This window comes from Carettochelys insculpta, chromosome 2 (assembly GCF_033958435.1).
Source record: "Carettochelys insculpta isolate YL-2023 chromosome 2, ASM3395843v1, whole genome shotgun sequence".
NCBI lineage: Eukaryota > Metazoa > Chordata > Testudines > Carettochelyidae > Carettochelys > Carettochelys insculpta.
In genome coordinates, this window is record NC_134138.1 from 177501434 (window position 1) to 177521455 (window position 20022).

General features: G+C 42.8%; 1 protein-coding gene across 1 annotated transcript in view; it reads right to left on the reverse strand.

The window, feature by feature from the left end:
- Positions 1–6059: 6059 nt before the first annotated feature.
- The window catches only part of CNTNAP2 (contactin associated protein 2), a 1212102-nt gene continuing 1198139 nt past the window's right edge, over positions 6060–20022 (reverse strand). The window contains exons 23-24 of the mRNA XM_074985481.1: positions 7715–7786; positions 6060–6266 (exon numbers count right to left, since the gene is read on the reverse strand). Coding sequence (XP_074841582.1) covers positions 6067–6266; positions 7715–7786 — 272 coding nt within the window. The 3' untranslated portion in view covers positions 6060–6066. The remainder of the gene's footprint in view (positions 6267–7714; positions 7787–20022) is intronic.

Consider the following 20022-nt stretch of genomic DNA (forward strand, 5'->3'; position numbering starts at 1 on the left):
TAACTACTGTGAAAAACTTAACTTTGTACAAACAGAACAAAAAAGCAGTGCGTATGGAAAGCACTAATACTATAGGCCTCACTGAAGTTTCGCATGTTTGTTTAATATTGATTTCTGATTTTAAAGGCCATTTCTAAGGCCAACTGGGTATAATATGGAAAAAGGGGCATTTCAACGAACCCAGAGGAAACAAGAGGCTAGAGCCCCGGTTTCTACAAACGGCGGTATTATGATGACATTTTAATTTCCAAAGTTTTTGCTAGGACAAAATGTCTTTGGCACATCACAGCTTATCTCCTGGAGTCCTTTATTACGACTGCAGAGTGAAATGCCATTGAAGATTACTCCTGTAGACCATCATCGCTGACACTGGGCCCAGTGTGCCTTTTGAGCTCCCACACTGAGAGCAACAAGAATTTTGCTATAGATTTCAATGAGCATTTGAGCTGGCCTTTTAGAATCATATTTTCCCATGTTCAAGGGGAAGGGACTAAAATGGGTGACAAAACTGATTCAGCTCAGCATGCACTGTGCTCTTATAATGGGTTAAGAACATTTCAGGGCAAATGACGTTTTGTGTGGTCATCAGGATTCACTCTGGTACAGTTCATCATAAGACACTGTACTGTATTTGCCAACAACTCACTATGTTACCTGCCCTTCTAGTTTTTCAGTTGGTCTTTTAGAAAACAGAAGTACCAATGAATGCCTTCTATGAATCACATAAGAAATCACCATGCCTTTTGCAAGGATGACTTCCTTGCAAAAGAGATGGTGCTGACAGATTTCTGCAAGCTAGCCTTCTCAGTCTGCTGCTGCTCAATTCCTGGGCTCTAGCAGGGCCAGCGTTTGTTCTATTTAAGACTAGTTACCATGGCATTCTAGGAAAAGTCTACAAGAACCAACAGCCAAGACACCAACTCTACCATATAATGCTGGTGTGGATGGAATGTGTGTCAATCTACAATGTCATATCAGGTCTCAGCCCGCTCTTTCACTTCCAGTTTAAGGATATACTCTATTGCTAATGCAGCTCTTAGTAAGATTTTTTAAAAATCATTAATGCAAATAGCATCTGGGTTTATGAAGGCAACTCCTTATTCCTGCAGAATGAGAAAAACAAGCATAGTACTGTAGCACTTTAAAGACTAACAAAATGATCTATTTGGTGATGAGCTTTTATGGGACAGACCACTTCTTCAGCTCCACGAAAGTTCATCACCGAATAAATGAACTTGTTAGTTTTTGTAACAGAGAGGAAGCTGTGCTAGTCTATACACTATCAAAACAAAAAGCAATCAAGTAGCACTTTAAAGACTAGCAAAATAGTTTATTAGGTGAGCTTTCGTGGGACAGACCCACTTCTTCAGACCATAGCCAGACCAGAACAGACTCAATATTTAAGACACAGAGAACCAAAAACAGTAAGCAAGGAGGACAAATCAGAAAAAGATAATCAAGGTGAGCAAATCAGAGAGTGGAGGGGTGGGGGGGGAGATCAAGAATTAGAGTGAGTCAAGTATGCAGATGAGCCCCTATAGTGACTCAGAAAGTTCACATCACGATTTAAACCATGTGTTAATGTTCCGTTGTTAGTTTTTGAAGTGCTACATTTCTGCTGCTTTGTTTTGTTGGAGTACAGACTAACACTGCTACCTCTCTGTAACTATAACACCGAAATCTATCACCCCACCTTGTTTTCATCATATGAGACGACCCCCTGCAAAGAGGCCAACATAAATTTACACAGCTGTCATGGACTTCAGGTGAACAGCTCTGAGAAGCGGAAGGTTGGGAGACCAGATGATTAGGAGCAGTGGCCTTGACTTTGCCTTTCTTCTTTACGGCACAGGTTGAATTGAGACCAGGTCCATCATTTCCATGAAATGGCTAATTAGTGGCTCGTGAATTGAGCTGGCACTCTCAGTTTAGTTATTGATGAGAAGACATCACCATCACACAGACCACTTTCATAACTGATATGCTTATGGCTACAGAAACCAAACACCAAAAGCTTTTGGACATGGCCAGTCAACTACCCACTTGCCCTTCCAGCTGAGGCATGTTAGTTTAGAAGTGTGCCCTTGCAGTCACTTGTGCTGTCTTGTAGTGTGAAGAACCGCAGATTCCAGTTTCAGGTGGTAGAGGTGATACTTCCCACACTAATTTCAAGTAGAAAGTCACTCTTTTTACTGCAGCAGAATCACAACTTAAGGAAATGGGTGCTCTGTTAATTGAGCCTTTTCAAGTTACATGTATTGTCTTTATTGGGAATGCCTGAAATACCACTGGAAATCAAATTAACAAACTAAAATCAATAAGAAGAAGTGGAATATTCTTCACTAGCAGAAGAGAAGATTTTTGTGACCTAGTCATCCAGAAGTAGAGATGACTGGCTGAATAGCTAGTGATGTATGGCAGATTAACTTCAAAATGCTATTACGTGTTTTAACACTCTTCAGGGGAAGGGTATGCTCTTATCCTGGTGGATCTTAAAAAAGAATAAGGACTCCTTGTTTGTCTGAGGAGTATGTGACACAAACCTGTGCTAAGCATGGGGAGGGAAGGGACCACAGATGGTCTTCCTTCCTGTTTGGGCCCCCATTTCTATAAAGATACCTGCAAAACAGACAATGCTTTTCTTAAAAGTGGCCAAATTTACATACTGAGTCCAAATCAATACCCTGAAGAAAGTCGTGGGTTTGTGGTCTACATTAGCTTCAGCAATTCTGCAAGTCCTGTTTGTGATCCAGATTGAGTCAACAGTGGGCCCTTGTGCCCTTGTAGCCAAGAAGGCTAATGGCATATGGGGTGCATTAGGAGAAGCATTTCTAGCAGATCTAGAGAAATTAATATTCCCCTCTACATGGCACTGGTGAAGCGACATCTGAAATATGGTGTCCAGTTCTGGGCCCCCCAATATAGCAAGGATGTAGACGTATTGGAGCTGGTTCAGTGGAGAGGCTGGAGCACATGACCTATGAGGTGAGGCTGAGAGATTTGGGCTTATTTATTTTGCAAAAGAGAAGACTGAGGGGCGATTTGATAGCAGCCTTCAACTTTCTGAAAGGGGACTCTAAAGAGGAGGGAGAGAGACTGTTCTCAGTGGTGACAGATGGCAGAACAAGGAGCAATGGTCTGAAGTTACAGACGGGGAGGTGTAGGTTGGATATTAGGAAAAACTATTTCACCAGGAGGGTGGTGAAGCACTGGAATGCGTTACCGAGACATATGGTGGAATCTCTTTCCCTAAAGGTTTTTTAAATCTCAGCTTGACATAGTCATGGCTGGGATGATTTAGTTGGGGGTTGATCCTGCTTTAGGCAGGGGGCTGGACTAGATGACTTGCTAAGGTCCCTTTCAGCCCTACAATTCTATGATTCTATGAGGATGATTTAATGAAAGGCCTTAACAGATACCAAACATCTTTAAACTATCATCATACTGGTAATCTGTCAGTTTATAAATGGAAGAAGTTTTCGGACTTATGAATAAAATAAAATCCCGAAACTGCTCCAATATTCTGTTTCTAAATTTTTTTTTAAAGAAAATCTCCTTTCATTTTACAGCATCCACCAAAATATTGGTATAAAGCAAAAATAAATGGCAAGAAGAAACTAAAAGAAAACAGCACGGCTTAGTTCATCGTAGTGCATTTCCCCTGCATTTCAAATAAGTCTTGCAAATAGGTACTGCAGGAACAGATTAAAGCTGTGCATACCCAAACTGTAAATATAATAAGGTCACGTGACTCCAAAAACGCCATTGGCATAAATCCTTTCATAAGAAATTCTTAGTTTGTTTTTTTTTTTTTGATGCACAGTAAATGTCCTGCAATACAATCATATCTTCATTCTGTTCCACGCATAGCTAGCCATAAAGCCCTGTGTCTCCATCAAAAAAAGGTCACTGGAGACACCGGCTTTTTTCAGTGGGGAAGCAAAAAAAACCCTTTATTGCCATCAAATAATGAAATTAGTTATTCAGGCTACCACTAAACCTCTCTGAAAACTGACTACCTCTTTCTCAGTGACATGCCTGACATTCAGTTGGTCTGAGAGATTGTGATCCCTGAAGCACTAGATATTACCTTGCAGTCTTTAATCATTACTTCACAAAGACAAAGAAACTGACCAGGCAAATCTGTTTATTATAAAAAGGACCTCTGCTCTCACGCTGAGTACTTCTGCTGCCCTCTCTAGCTGCGTCTACACGTGCACGCTACTTCGAAGTAGCGGCACCAACTTCGAAATAGCGCCCGTCGCGTCTACACGCGTCGGGCGCTATTTCGAAGTTAACTTCGACGTTAGGCGGCGAGACGTCGAAGTCGCTAACCTCATGAGGAGATAGGAATAGCGCCCTACTTCGACGTTCAACGTCGAAGTAGGGACCGTGTAGACGATCCGCGTCCCGCAACGTCGAAATTGCTGGGTCCTCCATGGCGGCCATCAGCTGGGGGGTTGAGAGATGCTCTCTCTCCAGCCCCTGCTGGGCTCTATGGTCACCGTGGGCAGCAGCCCTTAGCCCAGGGCTTCTGGCTGCTTCTGCGGCAGCTGGGGATCTGTGCTGCAGGCACAGGGTCTGCAACCAGTTGTCAGCTCTGTGTATCTTGTGTTGTTTAGTGCAACTGTGTCTGGGAGGGGCCCTTTAAGGGAGCGGCTGGCTGTTGAGTCCGCCCTCTGACCCTGTCTGCAGCTGTGCCTGGCATCCCTATTTCGATGTGTGCTACTTTGACGTGTAGACGTTCCCTCGCTGCGCCTATTTCGATGTTGGGCTGAGCAACGTCGAAGTTGAACATCGACGTTGCCGGCCCTGGAGGACGTGTAGACGTTATTCATCGAAATAGACTATTTCGATGTTGGCTGCACGTGTAGACGTAGCCTCTATGAGCAAGGCTCTCTGAGCCTCATTTCACCTTACTGCCTGAGAGGACACTGTGACAGAGGCTTTCTTCACAATGGATTTAAACCAAAGATTTAAAGAACAAACTAAATTGCTATGCGAACAACCGAAAAAGTATTGTCTGAGGACGGTTGGATCATATGCGTTCCCTTGAACTGTATTAGCAGCTCTGTGACAGCCTACAAAGAGAAACAGAAGCAAACAAATAGTGTAGTCTGGCTCTAATTCCCAACTACAATGCTTATGCCTACATACAGCATACGCCATAGGCAGAGCTGAGTTTAAACTGAAACTGGCACGTGACCGTAGGTCAGCAGCATCATAACCAATGTTACAGAGACAGATTAGTTCTACAGAGTCAAACTAGGCCTGCAGATTCCTTCAGATTTATACAAACAAACCAAAACCGAAAGCTTGCTGTGCATTTACTCCTCCCCCAAAGTCAGAATAATGATAACATTTTTACATTGATGATAAGTACTGAACACAATCAACATTTTGAAATGCCTGTGCCAAAGCGGGACTCTTAAAATGTTGGCACAAGATGGTAGTATCTGGGAAAATTGGCAAATATGATTCTCATTAAGTGTTGATCCTCTTTTCCCTGGCCCACTTCCTCCCCTAGAACTTTTAAATCCCAATTCAAAACACCACCAAACGAAACAATAAGTGAAAAAGGCCTGGGTATTTTGGCAACCTGTCTGGAACTGCCTGTGTGTGACAGAAAAGAACACTTTGTGGATGTACTAATTTGTAAGCTGTTCTCAAGACAGAAATATCCAAATTCTAAAGGGCTTTTAAAAAATGTAGAAAACTGCCCTGTTATCGTCACAGGTATTTAGAACACCTCCAAACAAACACAGAAACGACGGGTTTTACTGACAAATTTTAACCAATGTTGAAGTTCTAAAAGCTGTTTTCTGTTGTTGTTTGGATACAGAAGGGGCAATTCACTGTAAATGAATATTAAAAAGTATTTTTCTTAAATGTGTGTGTATTTTCCTTGTTTCCAGTCTTGTTGGTTTTGCCTGTTGCTTGCTCCTCCATTTGTGCTGATCTTTTTACTAGATGTGCTCAAGAGTCTGAAGTAGCGCGTTTTCTCCTCCCTAAAAGAGTCAGCCCCAGCCCTACCCTGGCCCTGCTTCAAACCCCCTCCACATGCTCTCAGATAAGCCACTCTTTTTTGCTCTCATCGATGGTCTCCGTAAAGTTGGGGTCATTGTTCATAATGGCTGCATCAGCGCTCTCAGCCGACTCTGCGCCCTTGGCCTCATTGGTGTGGTAGGTGCCCTTGTGACGGAACATGTAGCGTATCAGGAACACCAGCGTGCAAAGGATGGTGAAGATCACAACAGCGATGACACCTAATGGATAGGAGAAAATTTCACAAGGGACTGATTTTACTTTCTACTTTATATATTTACTCCAATCTTAATTATCTCTAAAGTTCACTTTTTTTGTTTGGCTTGACTAATCTAATGTCTATGGAACTACCTTGTGGTTTACTCCAAAACTTAATCAAACAGAGCCCCCTAATCGTTACTGCACAGCTGAACCTCAACATTATTTATATTTATACAGTCCTCGGGTGCATTTGATGCTTCACAAGTGAATGTAGAGACAGAGGACCAAATAGTCCCAATAAACATGAGTTAACTGGGCTTTGTCAGGACAATTCCATGGGGTACACAATCCACATGTAGGTTGGCCATGGAGATGCAGCACAGGCCCTCTATGATGCTTATTCCGTTTGTCTGGAACAGTGGATTCTGGCCTCTGCATCCCAAGAGCAGATCCTAGGCACTGGCTGCACATCATTACAAATTTAATTGCCCTTGACCTGTCCTGCCCTCAATTGTACCATCTTATTTAGAGTCAGCTCTGCAATAGCCTCACTGGGGCATGAGTTGAGTGAAAAATCCACAACCCATGACAGAGGCAGTTAAAGAAAATTAGCCCCCGGTGTAGCCAGAATGCTTCCACTGCCATAGCTACCATCTCTTGCGGAGGAAGAATAGCTATGCTGTCCGAAGAACCCTTCCCATCAGCACAGGAGGTGTCTTCACTGACATGCTGCAGCTGTGCCACTGCAGTGTTTTAACTGTAGACATGCCCTTAGATGCTGAGGTTCACACTGATTGGTATGCACGAGTTCATTAGGCTAAATGGCAGAAAATTTTACAAATTATACACATACAACTACACTGAGTAAAAATGGCTTGTTTTGACTTTAGCTTAGATAGCTTCCACAGTGCCATAAGGCGAACTGAACAAGCACTCTTTTACTGGGCTAAGAAGGACTACATGAGGAGTTATAGTATAATTACAGTGGTTTAAATTCATGCCTTCCCTTAAACTACAGGTTGAACCTCTCTTGTCTGGAACCCTTGGGACCTGACCAGTGCCAAATGAGAGAATTAGCCAGAACACAACAGGTCAATATTGTCTAGCACATTACCAACACTTCTACTGCTTTCTGGGCTCTTAGAAGACATTTAGCGGTAAATTAGAGCTAAATAACAGCACAGAACACTGACGGCTAGGACAGGTGGCTGTAAACAAACACTATGGAACCATGGGAAACTTGGCCACACCCATGACAAGTGGTTTTTCAGATAACTAAAATCATGCCAGATTACAGATGTTGCCAGAGGAGAAAGTGCCAAATTAGAGAGGTTCAACCTGTTGTATAACTTCTGCATGTAGAGAAGGCCTTTGCGAAAGCAAGCAGTTGGAATACACTATTTTCTGCCTTTCCAAACTTCTATATACAAGCCACAAAGCATCTTACAAATTAATATGTTTTTCTTACCTCCTATAATTGCAGAGTTCCTGTTAACTCCATCCCCTATAGCTTGACCATTGTATGGGAAATCAGCGCTGGCTGCAAAATGGGAATCAAAGATTCACATTATAATACATTAATTTATGAAAACTCACAGATTGGCTTAAAAATACACTTGTCACAACCCCAAGATCCTAAAATATATAAAGTTAAAAAAAGAAAACCGGTTGTGTCTATTTTAAAAAAGAATCTTTCCCCTCTGCCTGACACCTTAAATCCACTTCCTGCAAGACCAAATCATTCTAGAATCTAAATAATATACAAGAGGTAATCAGGCAGTATGTGTTGACATACAGCAGTGTATGTCTGTAACATCCTGTGCTAACAAAGGTTTTAATAGGAATTTTATAATTATTTCTGCCAGTAGGAGAGCATAGGCTGTGTCTACACTATGAGATAAAATTGAATTTAAAGGAGTTAGTGCGATATTAAAATGTCACTGTCTTCACTGTAAATACCATTAGCTCGAATTAGTGAGCCCTAATACTGATAACAAAATGTCAATATTACTGGATGGATATAGCGTCAATTAAACATTTTGAATAAAGACTAGTGTGGAAGCACCATGTCTTTAATTGGAGTTTATTAGCCCCCGGAAGTGCCCTGTGTCCATCCCACAAAGCTATGTGGTGACCCTCCATGTATGGCCGCTTCCTTCTCTGCTGTTTTCCATCTAGGTGCACAGGAAGAAGGTCACAGGAAGTGATTTTTTGATTGAATTAGAATTTGAATTCTGCAGCATCCAGGCCTGCAAATGTAAAGGTCCAGACGCGCAGCTGATGGAAGCAGGTGGGAGTGGACAGGGCTGATAGCACAGATGCCTGCCACTATGCCAACGTCCGCAGAGGATGTGCACCACAGGGAACCCGGGTGGGTTTGTGGGAGGGTTGAATTCTGTTACTGGTTGTTCTGAATTCTGGGACAGTGCTTTGCATTCTGGGATTCTAACATGAAACACACACAAGCAACAGGGGCTAAGGTACTGTGGGATAAGTACCCGCAATGCACTGGGTCATGCTGTTGAACTTGCATAGGGCAATGGGGACACAGAAACTCGACATGGAAAAACAATGGGCTGAATTTCAAGAAGGCTTGTGGGCACTTAAATTCGAATTCATGAGAACAAAGTTAAAATTGAATTTATTAAAAATCTAATTTGTCTCGTAGTGTAGACATAGCCTATATTGTGCTTCTAGTGAAATTGTTTTTCTCCATGATACTAGTTACTGATGTCCAGAAGGGATTCCAGTTTCTCCAGCCTTTAGGGACCATTATAAGTAGCAGCAAATTGTGTTACAGAAAAAGGAATTCTCTTTTTTTTGTTAAACAGCCTAAAGTAAACAGATACATGACTGTGGTGAAAATGTGCCAAAGAATCAGGTCAACTTTAGGCTAAGGTTTGGCTGGGTAGTTTCAGGTTTGGCTGTCCACAGAATGTTGAGGAGTATTTTCAAAGGAAATCTCATCTATTTAATCTGTGGTCATAATATTTCTGTAGTGCCTATCACTGTAATGTCTACTTGTTGGGTCTGTGCTGCCAAACCTGGTAGTTGTGCATATGGATGCACACTGTCTGCACTTGGTATTTTGTCACTGACACATGGTAATGTTTTCAATGAGCCAACAAGAAAATTTTGATAAGAAGGAGATGGAGAAATCAGAGACATTATTTATTACTCAGGGCAGTATTTAAATCAGAACAGTACTTTTTTCTTTGGTGTACATTGCCATTAAGCAACAATGATGTTATCACTGTGTCCAGAGGTTGCTCACTACAGAGTGTAACTTGAAGGTACATGCCTAAGAAGAGCCTTTTCCATTGCAGATCATCTGCACGAAAGAGTTTATAGCTCAGGATCACCTCTTTATCAGCAAAACTATCTTTGGACCACATAGCCTCAAGTGGCCTTCCAGGTGTATACAATGGGACTGAGACAGAGCCACAGTGTGTGAAATAGCTGGTAGTCTGGTGATCACCAGTCTATCTGTCCACGTTGATATGTATCATGAATCCTCCGTCTGTGAGATCCAAGCAACCATAAAAAAGATGAAAGACAATAAGGTCACAGGCAGTGATGGAGTCTCCACCGAGAAAACCAAACAGGGAGGCCCATCCCTGCTGTGATGCCTATATTTCCTCATTCTGATGATCTGGAGAGACGAAACCATACCCAGCGAGTTCAGAGATGCCATCATAGTGACCATCTTTAAGAAGGGTGACATGATGAACTGTGGAAACTATGGAGGGATCTCCTTGCTTTCAACCATAGGTAAAATTCTTGACCGAGTCCTTCTGAACCTTCTCCTTCCACTGGAAGAAGTTCTTCCAGAGTCACAATGAAGCTTCTTACCAAGGCAAGGAATGGCTCACAGGATCTTTTCTGCTTGCCTAACACAAGAGAAGCACCGGAAGCAACATCAGCCTCTGTACATGGCATTCTTCATTTTGTTTAGAGCATTTAACTACATCAACTGTGAGGCCCTTTGAAAGATCCTGTGATACTTAGGCTGTCTGCCAAAATTCATCAACATTATTTGCCCTTTACACAACAACATGCAGGCCATGATACTCAACAATACTGACACAACTGAACCAATCGACGTAAGGACTGAAATCAAACAAGGGTATGTGACAGCGCCTATGCTATTTAATATGTTTTTGGCAGCCATGCTTCAAGTTATTGGCAATGACCTTCAAAGTGGAGTTGAAATAACCTACAGGATGAATGGTAGCCTCTTTAGTCTGGGCTGCTTCAGCGCCAAGACCACAACATCATCAGTGGTAAAACTCCAGTATGCCATAGATGCTGAAGTCAGTGCTACCTCGGAAGATGGGCTCCAAGCAATTGTCGATGTTTTCATCATGGCCTACCACAGATTGGGAAGGATTCTCCATACATGAAAGACAAAAGTTCTCTTTCAGCCAATACCCACCATACTGTTACCCAAACCAACCATCATGGCATAGGACTAAGTGTTGGAAAATGTCAACAGCTTTCCGTACCTCAGAAGCTATCTGTCCAGCAATGCTGACATTGACGATGAAATCCACCACCAAATTTCCAGTGTTTGTGCGATTTATGGACATTTACAGAGGCGAGTCTTTGATGACCATGACATCAGGATACAGAACAAGGTCGATGTCTACAGTGGTCTGGTCATTCATACGTTGCTATACAGATGTGAAGCGGACTCCCTATAGATGTCATATAAGAGATTTGGAGAAATTCCGCCAAAGGAGAATATTGGACATCATGTGGCAGGACAGATGGACCAATGTTACCATCCTTGCAGATGCTGATTCCTGCATCATCAAGGCAACAGTGACTCACAGGCAGCTATGATGGTCTGGTCACATGGTCAGGATGGCTGACACATATCTGCCTAAAGAGATTCTCTACGCCCAGCTGATGGCTGGGGCTAGGTCTCATGGTGGGCAAAGGAGGCACTACAGAGATGTCATTAAGAGCACCTTGTTAATGTGCATCCTTTATGCTGACACCTGGGAAAAGCAGGTAATCTGGAGACCCACCACCATGAACAGTGCCCAACACTTTGAGATCAAACATTGTCTCTACGAAGAAGACTAGAGAGCCTGACATAAGGAGTGTGCCCAGGCACCCATTGGTGGTGTCAATGCCGAAGCAGAGACCTCACAAGCGGCACTGTGACAGTGTTCCTTGCCAGAAGTGGCCTAATTTCTCATCTTTCCAATCACCAGTAGAGGTGGCCAAGGAGAAGTCTTATGCAACATGAGGGATTGATCACAGAAAGAGAGAGAGTCTAACTCATATGTAAACACAGGCCTTAGAACTCTCCCAAAAGTAGAGCATACATTTTAGAAAAAAACAACAACAATAACAAATTGATTTAAAAATTGTCAGTGACAGAGAATCCACCATAACTCTTGGCAAATTGTTTCAATGTTCAATTACTGTCATTGTTTAAAACTTATATTTTATTTCCAGTCTGAGGTTGTCTAGTTTCAACTGCCAGCCATTTGATCACATTATATCTCTCTGTACTAGACTGAAGAGCCATGATTTAATATTTGTTCCCAATATAGATAGTTATAGAGTGTAATCAAGTAACCTTTGTTAAGCCTAACAGATAGACTCTAGGATGTCAGTTATGGAAAGGCACATTTCCAACACTTGGATCATCCTATGGCTCTTCTATCAATCCTCTCCAATTTATCAAAATCCATCCGGAATATACAGTGTGCCATTCTTCTTCCTGGAATACAAACAGGAGTTCTTCAAAATTGTTGTTCACTGACTGGTGAGCAAACATTACTGTCTAGATACTAGTATATGTACCCTACTAGGATCTGCATCGTAGTGAAATGATATTGTCCAGTGTGGCAATAATACACGGCTGACCCACTGTGGGAGCTGTTAATGGGCAAGAGCATTTGTTTCCTCCATCACAGTTGGTAACACTCCATTCTTCTACAATTCCTTGTATTATCTCCAGGACCTTAACTGTAAGAACATATCCCAGCACGGCCTTGTACATTGCATGGTACCTGTACCACAACAGCTGCAAATAACGACTTGCCCAGAGCAAAGAGCTGTAGTTTTTACATGTATCTTATTTTCACACAGCAAAAGCAATTATCTTGTGTATAGGAATTACAGTATACTGCTGCTGCATTATTAGATTAAAGAAGAAAAAAGAAAGTAGCTTTTCTCATTCTGCCAGTCACTGCATTTCTACTGAGTCAGAATTATGTCAATTCCACAAGGCAGATGAACGAATTTTGGTTCTAAACACTGACCGCCACAATAGCCACTACTCCAGATCATAACTAAAGACCTTTTAATTATTTGGGTTGCAAAGGCTGGGCTAGAACTATCCTGGTACCATCTCCTTTGATATTCAGGAAGCCCTTGAACTCCATCACTGTCTCTTGTACAGCAATCAAGTATCCATCTTTAGCAATCCCCTGGGAATCAAACAGTAGTAAAGATGGCAGGTAGCTGTTCTGTGGAAGCATCCATCCTGCAAAAAGGCCACTTCTCTGATTCAGATATTCTGTGGTTTTGCTTTGGTAACCATGTGATAAAACTTTCCAAACTCTCTGCTCCAGCGACTGTGGCAATAAGCACGCCCAAGAGTGCACAGAAATCAATCAGAAGCAAAAAGCATTAAGTGAGGACATGTGAACACCACCGAGCCAAACCCAGGGCTGACACGGGGCTGTGGTGTATTGCTTTAGGGGAATCCAAATTCAGCTATGGTTTGTAGACACACCATGTCATCTGATACACTTGCAAAGTGCAGGCTTGAGGGTGCCTTCTCTGTATCTTTTCACCTCATATTAGTCTGTTGGATTAGTTTTCAATTTGACCACGCAGGACTTAAATTATCCATTAGGGTAGGATCTGCTGGCCTGGGCTGTCTCCAGGGGGAGGGATGGCTCAGTGGTTTGAGCACTGGCCTGCTAAATGCAGGGTTGTAAACCCAATCCTTGAGGGGGCCATTTAGGGATCTGGGGCAAATAGATCAAAAAAGGGATGGTGCTTGGCTCTGCCAAGAGACCAGGGGACTGGACCTGATGACCTCCTGAGGTCCCTTCCAGCTCTGTGAGATATGTGTATCTCTATTCACAGCAGTGCAGGCTGCACATAGCTATAGATCAGCTTCAAAAAATGCCATGAACTCTCAGTGCCATCCAGACCAACAAAGAAATACGGTCATGACTGACCAACAATGTGTTGCTGCATATACAAATATGACTGGTTTTTTTTTCCATGATCCTGAGAAAGCTTGTGAGACTAGATCACTGCATTAGGAATATTCTTTCCTGAATTGCGGCAGAGAAGAAAACAATACCTAGTATTCTTGCTGCTCTCTACGCAAGTACAACTCTGCTTTCAGACAAGGTTGTTGCACTCTGGCTACCAATTGCATTATTTTTCTCAACAGACACCCTAGTTACAGCAACTTCTTGACTAACTGCTTGGCTTTCACTAATAACATTGAACACCTGCAGCTACTCTGACATTTCATTTTATTTCGTTTTTTACTAGTTCTAAACTGAACACAACACAAGGTGGGAAATATGTCACATTCATATTCTGTCTCCTGTCATTTTAACTACGGGTACCACTTTAATACAGCATACTGAAAACATCTGTCCATGGATTTGAGATAGTAAAATAAGGAGTTGAAATAAGTAAGGCCCTAATTTAGCATTGAATTTAAGTACATGCTTAATGTTAATCCTGGAGAAGCAAGTGAAGTCAATGTGAACACTCTCATGCTTAAAGTTTAGCACAAGATTAAATAAACTGCTGGCTTGGGGGTTATGACAATAAAGCTATGTGTCTATACTAGACATAGCAGCTGACTGCTGATATGAAATTTTAGCTACACCAGTCAACTTATCAGTGGTAGATTTTAATTTTGTTTATATGGAAGAAAGCTAATGGGAGCATTTCTCCCATTGACTTTCTTAATCCTCGCCACTTGTGAGGAGTTTTGGGGTCAACTTTGACTCCAGAAAGCACCATTTCGTGCATGCATGAAACAAAGCTCTGAAAAATTGACCCGGAGTGGGTTGATCTTCCGTGGCAGTGTAGACCTAGTCTAAGCTTGAGGTGATTAAAATCAGTGAAAATTGAGGGTGGTTAGCACTCTACCAAAGTGCCCACAAAGTCTTCACAATTATGCCAGCACAGCTGCAACAACGACAACACTGGCAATAAGAGAACAAAGGGACTGAACTGAAAAAAAACACAGATGCCTCATTTTGCATTACAAAGTGGAATTCTCTTGGTAAAAATGTCCCAGTTTCTTTGTACAGATGTATAACAATTCAGTAATAAATGACAACGAAGGAGACAATACACTTTGCATGCAAACATAGTAATGAATGGTGGATACCTTTCATGCAATTTGCCCACAATAAATTGAGGGACATTTGACTAAATGCAAAACACAGTCCATGAAAGCTGCTACAAACCACTGATATGTTATACAGTGTAAGCCCAACAATTAAAGTGGGTAGGGGATGGAGACTGCATGGTTATATGCATATTCAGGTATATGTTAACAGCTGATATACCAGTCACATAGAATGTAGCAGATCAGAGTCCCTTTTCAAATATCATACATTTCATTTTTGGGGTGAAGAGATCCCGCCCCCCATTTAGTTACGTATAATGTGCACACAGTAATCTGGTGAAAAATAATCCTTTTGTACTAGGTCTCAGAAGTGGCACGTAAAGCAAACTGATGACTTTTCTCTTTTTGAAAGTTGAGGGGTTTTTTTTTGTAAGGGGGGCATTAATAATTCAACTGACTTGTTCTGTAACATACACTCTCTCATAACATACCTAAAAATATCAGGTCATTTGGTTAACCTCCAATTTCCAAAAACTACACATTAGAAGTGGTTGAAATATTGCTGGCAAAATGGAATTTTGTCAAAATATGCAGATTACTTGAAATCAAATATTTTGCCAAGACACATCAGTTTTGACAAAGTTTTTGTTGGGAAAGTTTTTGAGGCCCAGAGCTCTTGGCCACTTCTGATGAAAAAGAGGGACAAATCAAAAGCATGAAATGTTTAATCCCAAAACAGATGTTTTAGCACAATTCCATTTCACAAAAACATTTGCAAGATTTTGTTTCTGTTCCAAAAACAGAGGTTAAAATTTGTTGGGAAATTGTTCTCTGGATGCCACCACTACATGTGGTACCTCAGGTAGTCTGGGGAAAAGACTGGGATTACAAGAGAAACATCTTTGCTGGATGTTTTTGGTACAATGATCAGCAGTGTAACAGTTAACACCATTAACATTTAACTAATCATTAATAAGCTTCAGACTCAACAATCCATGGAATTAAGCCTAAATGGGTTGCTACTATCCCCTTGACTTCTTTTAGCAGAGGTTTCTGAAATTTGTTTAAACATTCATCGCCTAGTCTCATGAAAAAGCTTTTAAAATTGGTTTTGCATGTGATAGGCCTATAAAAATCGTGTGTAATGTTTATGGTGACTAAAGAAAAGTTTACCTAGGGCAGGGCTTGCAAACAAAATAGTGAGAAGAACTATTTTTTCAAATTCTGTTAAACAATCAATACTTCATGTGCCACAATGCATGTGAACACGAGACAGTCCTTAATAAATAACATCAAACCATATGTTTTGTAAACCCTATTTTAATACCAGCGCACACACAATGATATGTACCATTTAGCAAGTTTAAGTTACTTTCACCCCTGGATTGGAGAGCAAATGAGGGCAAGGAAAACACTATGCCTGGGGACAAGCTCTTAAGCAGTAAGGAGCAATATTCTCATCAACCCTCCACGCACCTGTCCCAATTCCCAAGCTCTACCTAAATCCACCCCTCCAATCTCTAGGCTTTACCCACCTCAGACCCCAAATCCACCTGCCCAACACCAAACTTTACTTCCCATCCCGCAAAACTGCCCCCCCCCCCATCCCCAGGCTTTACCTGCCTTAGCCCCAAAAATCTGCTCCTATCCCCACGCTTTGTTCCCATCCCGCAAACCTGCACCTCCATCCCCAGGCTTAAGCCCTCTGAACCCCAAACATGCCCCCATCTCAAGGCTTATCCCCTTTCAGCCCCAAACCTGTCCTCCATCCCCAGGCTTAACCCGTCTCAGCCCCAAACCTGTCCCTCCATTTCCAGGATTAACCCCTCTCAGCCCCAAACTGGACCCCAGGACTAAACCATCCATGGCACTGGTGGGGGTGCCTATGCCCAGTGATCACAGCACCCAGCAGAAGGAAAGCTGGCGTGGACGTGTTCTGCTGGTGGCTGTGACCTGAGCCACGCCCACTGAAGGAGGTGTGGCCACTCAGATAGCAGGGCAAACAAGGGGCTCCCTGCGGCTCCCTGCTCTGTGACCACTGAAATAATGGAACTAAATAATAGAACTAAATAATGGAACCACGCTTCCACCACCCTGCTGGCTGTTAAACCAATTGAATTTAGTTCCATTATTTCAGCGGTGGTAGGGCAGGGAGCCACAGAGGAGTCAGCGGCAGCAGTGTCTGGAGCCACAAATGACTCCTTAAAGAGCTGCATGTGGCTCCACAGCTGCAGGTTGCTGACCCCTGACCTACAGAGAGGTGGAAAGAAACAGATTTCCAAAGGAAGCTGCATCCTTGGAGATAATTAAAAAACTATACTAGAGAATCATGAGAAAATAGGGAATAATCCTGTATTGAGAGGGATTAGATGATTTAATGGCCTTGATTCTGTCCTGCATTGTCCTTTCACAATGATAGCATTTCACATGTGCTTTGATGGTTCAAGTGAAAGGCAGCGGACGATCAAGACCAGTATAATTTTCATTTCAAAATTAAAGGCTCCATAATACATGAGTTTCTTCCTTATTTAGGTCAATTCATTTTAGGTGTAAGAATGGTATCACACAGAAGGATTACACAATATGGGACTGCATTTATCTGACTCTTGTTCAAATTTCAGATATGTTTAGGTTTAGATGTAGTATTTTGAACTTCTACTGTTAACAAAGTTCCAAACTGATCTGCAATATATTATTATGTCATTCCAAATCCTGGACCCATCTATCTTATTACTTTTCAGTATTCACATCTGTATGCCACTGGGTGCCTCACTAGGACTCCAGGCAAGAATTGATGATATATTAGTCATGCCTGCCTAAACTATTGCCTTCATGAAAATTTTATGAGCAGTTCTTACATTTCACCTGTTAAGGAAGGAAAACAAATACTTCTTTTTATAATTAATGTAGAATATGAAACGCTCTGGTACCCTCGAAGGAATTGTAGAGTTAAGTGCTGATCAAAGCCTAGCTATGCATTGGTAATGGACCCATAGGAAAACTTCTAAAAACTGCCTTGGGACCAGGGAAAATGGTCTTTCTGAAAAGACTGTGTATGAGTGTAAAGTTACAAAGACAGCACTGCTCTCTTGTTTCACTTTACATAGTCATATAGGATGTGTGACTCCCTTTTCTTCTTGTTGTTGGGCTCATGGAAGTTCATTATAAAATAGCCCTAGGGTGGAAATAGTTCCATTATTCTCTCTCTGACCCCCTTCTGGACCCAATACCTCACCCAGGTCACCAACCAAACCCTCTGCACGCTCCTCTCCCTACCCCAAGTCACAACTCCATCTCAGACCCTGCACCCACTCTTACACACCTCCCCAGGTCAGATTCCTCTCCGACACTCATACCCCCTCCTCGATCTTGCACGTCAATTCCCTGCCTCAGATCACAACCACTTCCTTCACCCAAACTCCCTCCCAGACCCCACACTCTCTCCTGTACCCCTACCCTGAGCTCCCTGCTGCACCTATCCTCCATTCCAGACCATACACCCCCTTCATAGAAAAGTGCAGCCCTTGACCATTAACCAAAGCCTTGGAGTGCCCCCCCCATCAAAAATTATTGCACGCCTCTGGTTTAATGCCTGCACCTGGGATCACAGTGACTGCCCTGTCACATGGTTAAACGGTAAATAAAAGTGTAGAACTGTTCTAAAAATGAGCCCTTATTCATTAGAAAGCAGCGTACTGAAATGGAATAAAGTGGCAGCCCTGCACCCTCAGCTGGAGAGGGAGGTGCTGCCAAAGGGTTACGCCTCACAGATATGCGTAGGTCCAGGCCCTATAATCCAAGTTTGGAGAGTGGCTGGAGTGCACGGAAAATTTGGACTCCCAGAGGAGAAAAAGGAACGTGAGGGCATAGGGGAGGGGTTTGCTGTTAACACAACTCTGAATTGCTGTGAGTGGGAGACCCTGTGTTGGCTCATTGGGCTGCTTCACCAAGCACTTTAAGATCCCAGTTTGTTCCTCCATGACCCTGGATCACGTGTTCTATGGTCTGCTTGGCAAAGTCCTGGTTGTCCTGACCGTTCCTCAGTTTTTTCCCCCCAAGTTCTGTTTCTGACACCTGCACTCACTCGATGATTGATTTAGTACTTAGTGCATCAAATTCTTCCTATTTTTCTGAGGGTACTTCCTTATCTGTTGTCACCTCTCCAAGGCACTGTGCAACAGGGCCAACAAGTTCTCTAATATTCAGCACAGCGTACAAAAAGGAGTCTGTTAATATTGATTCTGATATTGTAACATTTCACTTCCAAAACCCTTGCAAGGAACACTTCTGGGAAAGTACCTCAACCACGGCGACTGAGGGGATAAGGGTGGTGGCAGCTGTCCCTATGGACAAAAGAAATTCCAATTGGGGCTAGAAAATTCACTTTGCAGGTACATAATTCTATGTCATATTTCTCCACAGGCGGGTAACACCCTAGCTCAGCGTAAGCAAGAAAACCAGGGCACAACTTTTCCAGGCTTGTGGCTTTTGTCCTGCTCCACATGCAGCCCACCTACATTCTTCTTTGGTCCCGCATGTCTGATGAATGGTACGGGCAAGTGTCCTACAATGGGGGAGGGGACAAAGCAGCATTGACATGGAATCTTAAGAGAAAATTGACAGATACCTCTCTTGGAAGGATTTTACTGAGATCACAGTGAACATCAACATGCTGCTTTGCCATACAGATTAGCTGCACAAGGGTATGTGCACCTCACAGAAACAGAGCCAGCCTCCCACTTTTCTATGCCTTCAGTTGTGCACCCCACAGCCAAAGCCACTGACCCTGTGTCTCATCCCCTGCTTCCTGGCCCTTGGGAAGCGATTGCTCAGACTAGCTATTCTGTTAGACATGAAGAAGTTTTTGGCTGCCAGACACACTTAGCAATGCTGTGGGGAGCCCCTGGTCCTTGTCTACTTCAACCTCTTCATCTACAATTTTCTCCTTTGGGTTAAGTTCTCTATGCACTGTCTCTATCTTGGTGGGGTCACTGCTGAGGATAGTGTCCAGATCCTTATAGAAATGGCAGGTCTTCAGTGAAACACTGGAGTGCTGGTTCGCTTTACAGGCCTTATCATAGGCTTGTTTGAGTTCTTTAATCTTCACTCTGCACTGTGGCATGTTTCGCTCATACCCCTCGTCACACAAGGTTTGAGACATGCGTCTGTACGTGTCCCAGCACTCACAGCTGGGACTGGACAGACTCTTCTCTCCATACACTGATCAGATCCAATCGCTAGCTCCATGGTGGTCCAAGGAGGGGATCATTGGATGCAATGTCTAGCATGGACAACTGGGAAGACATCATCAGACCACTGCCCCCTGAGCCATCCTGTATGAGGATGGGTCCAGGTGCTCATGTTGTAGGAAATGGGATTTAAATTTTGTGGGTCTTGCAAGAGTAGTTGGTCACCTGGCTGGG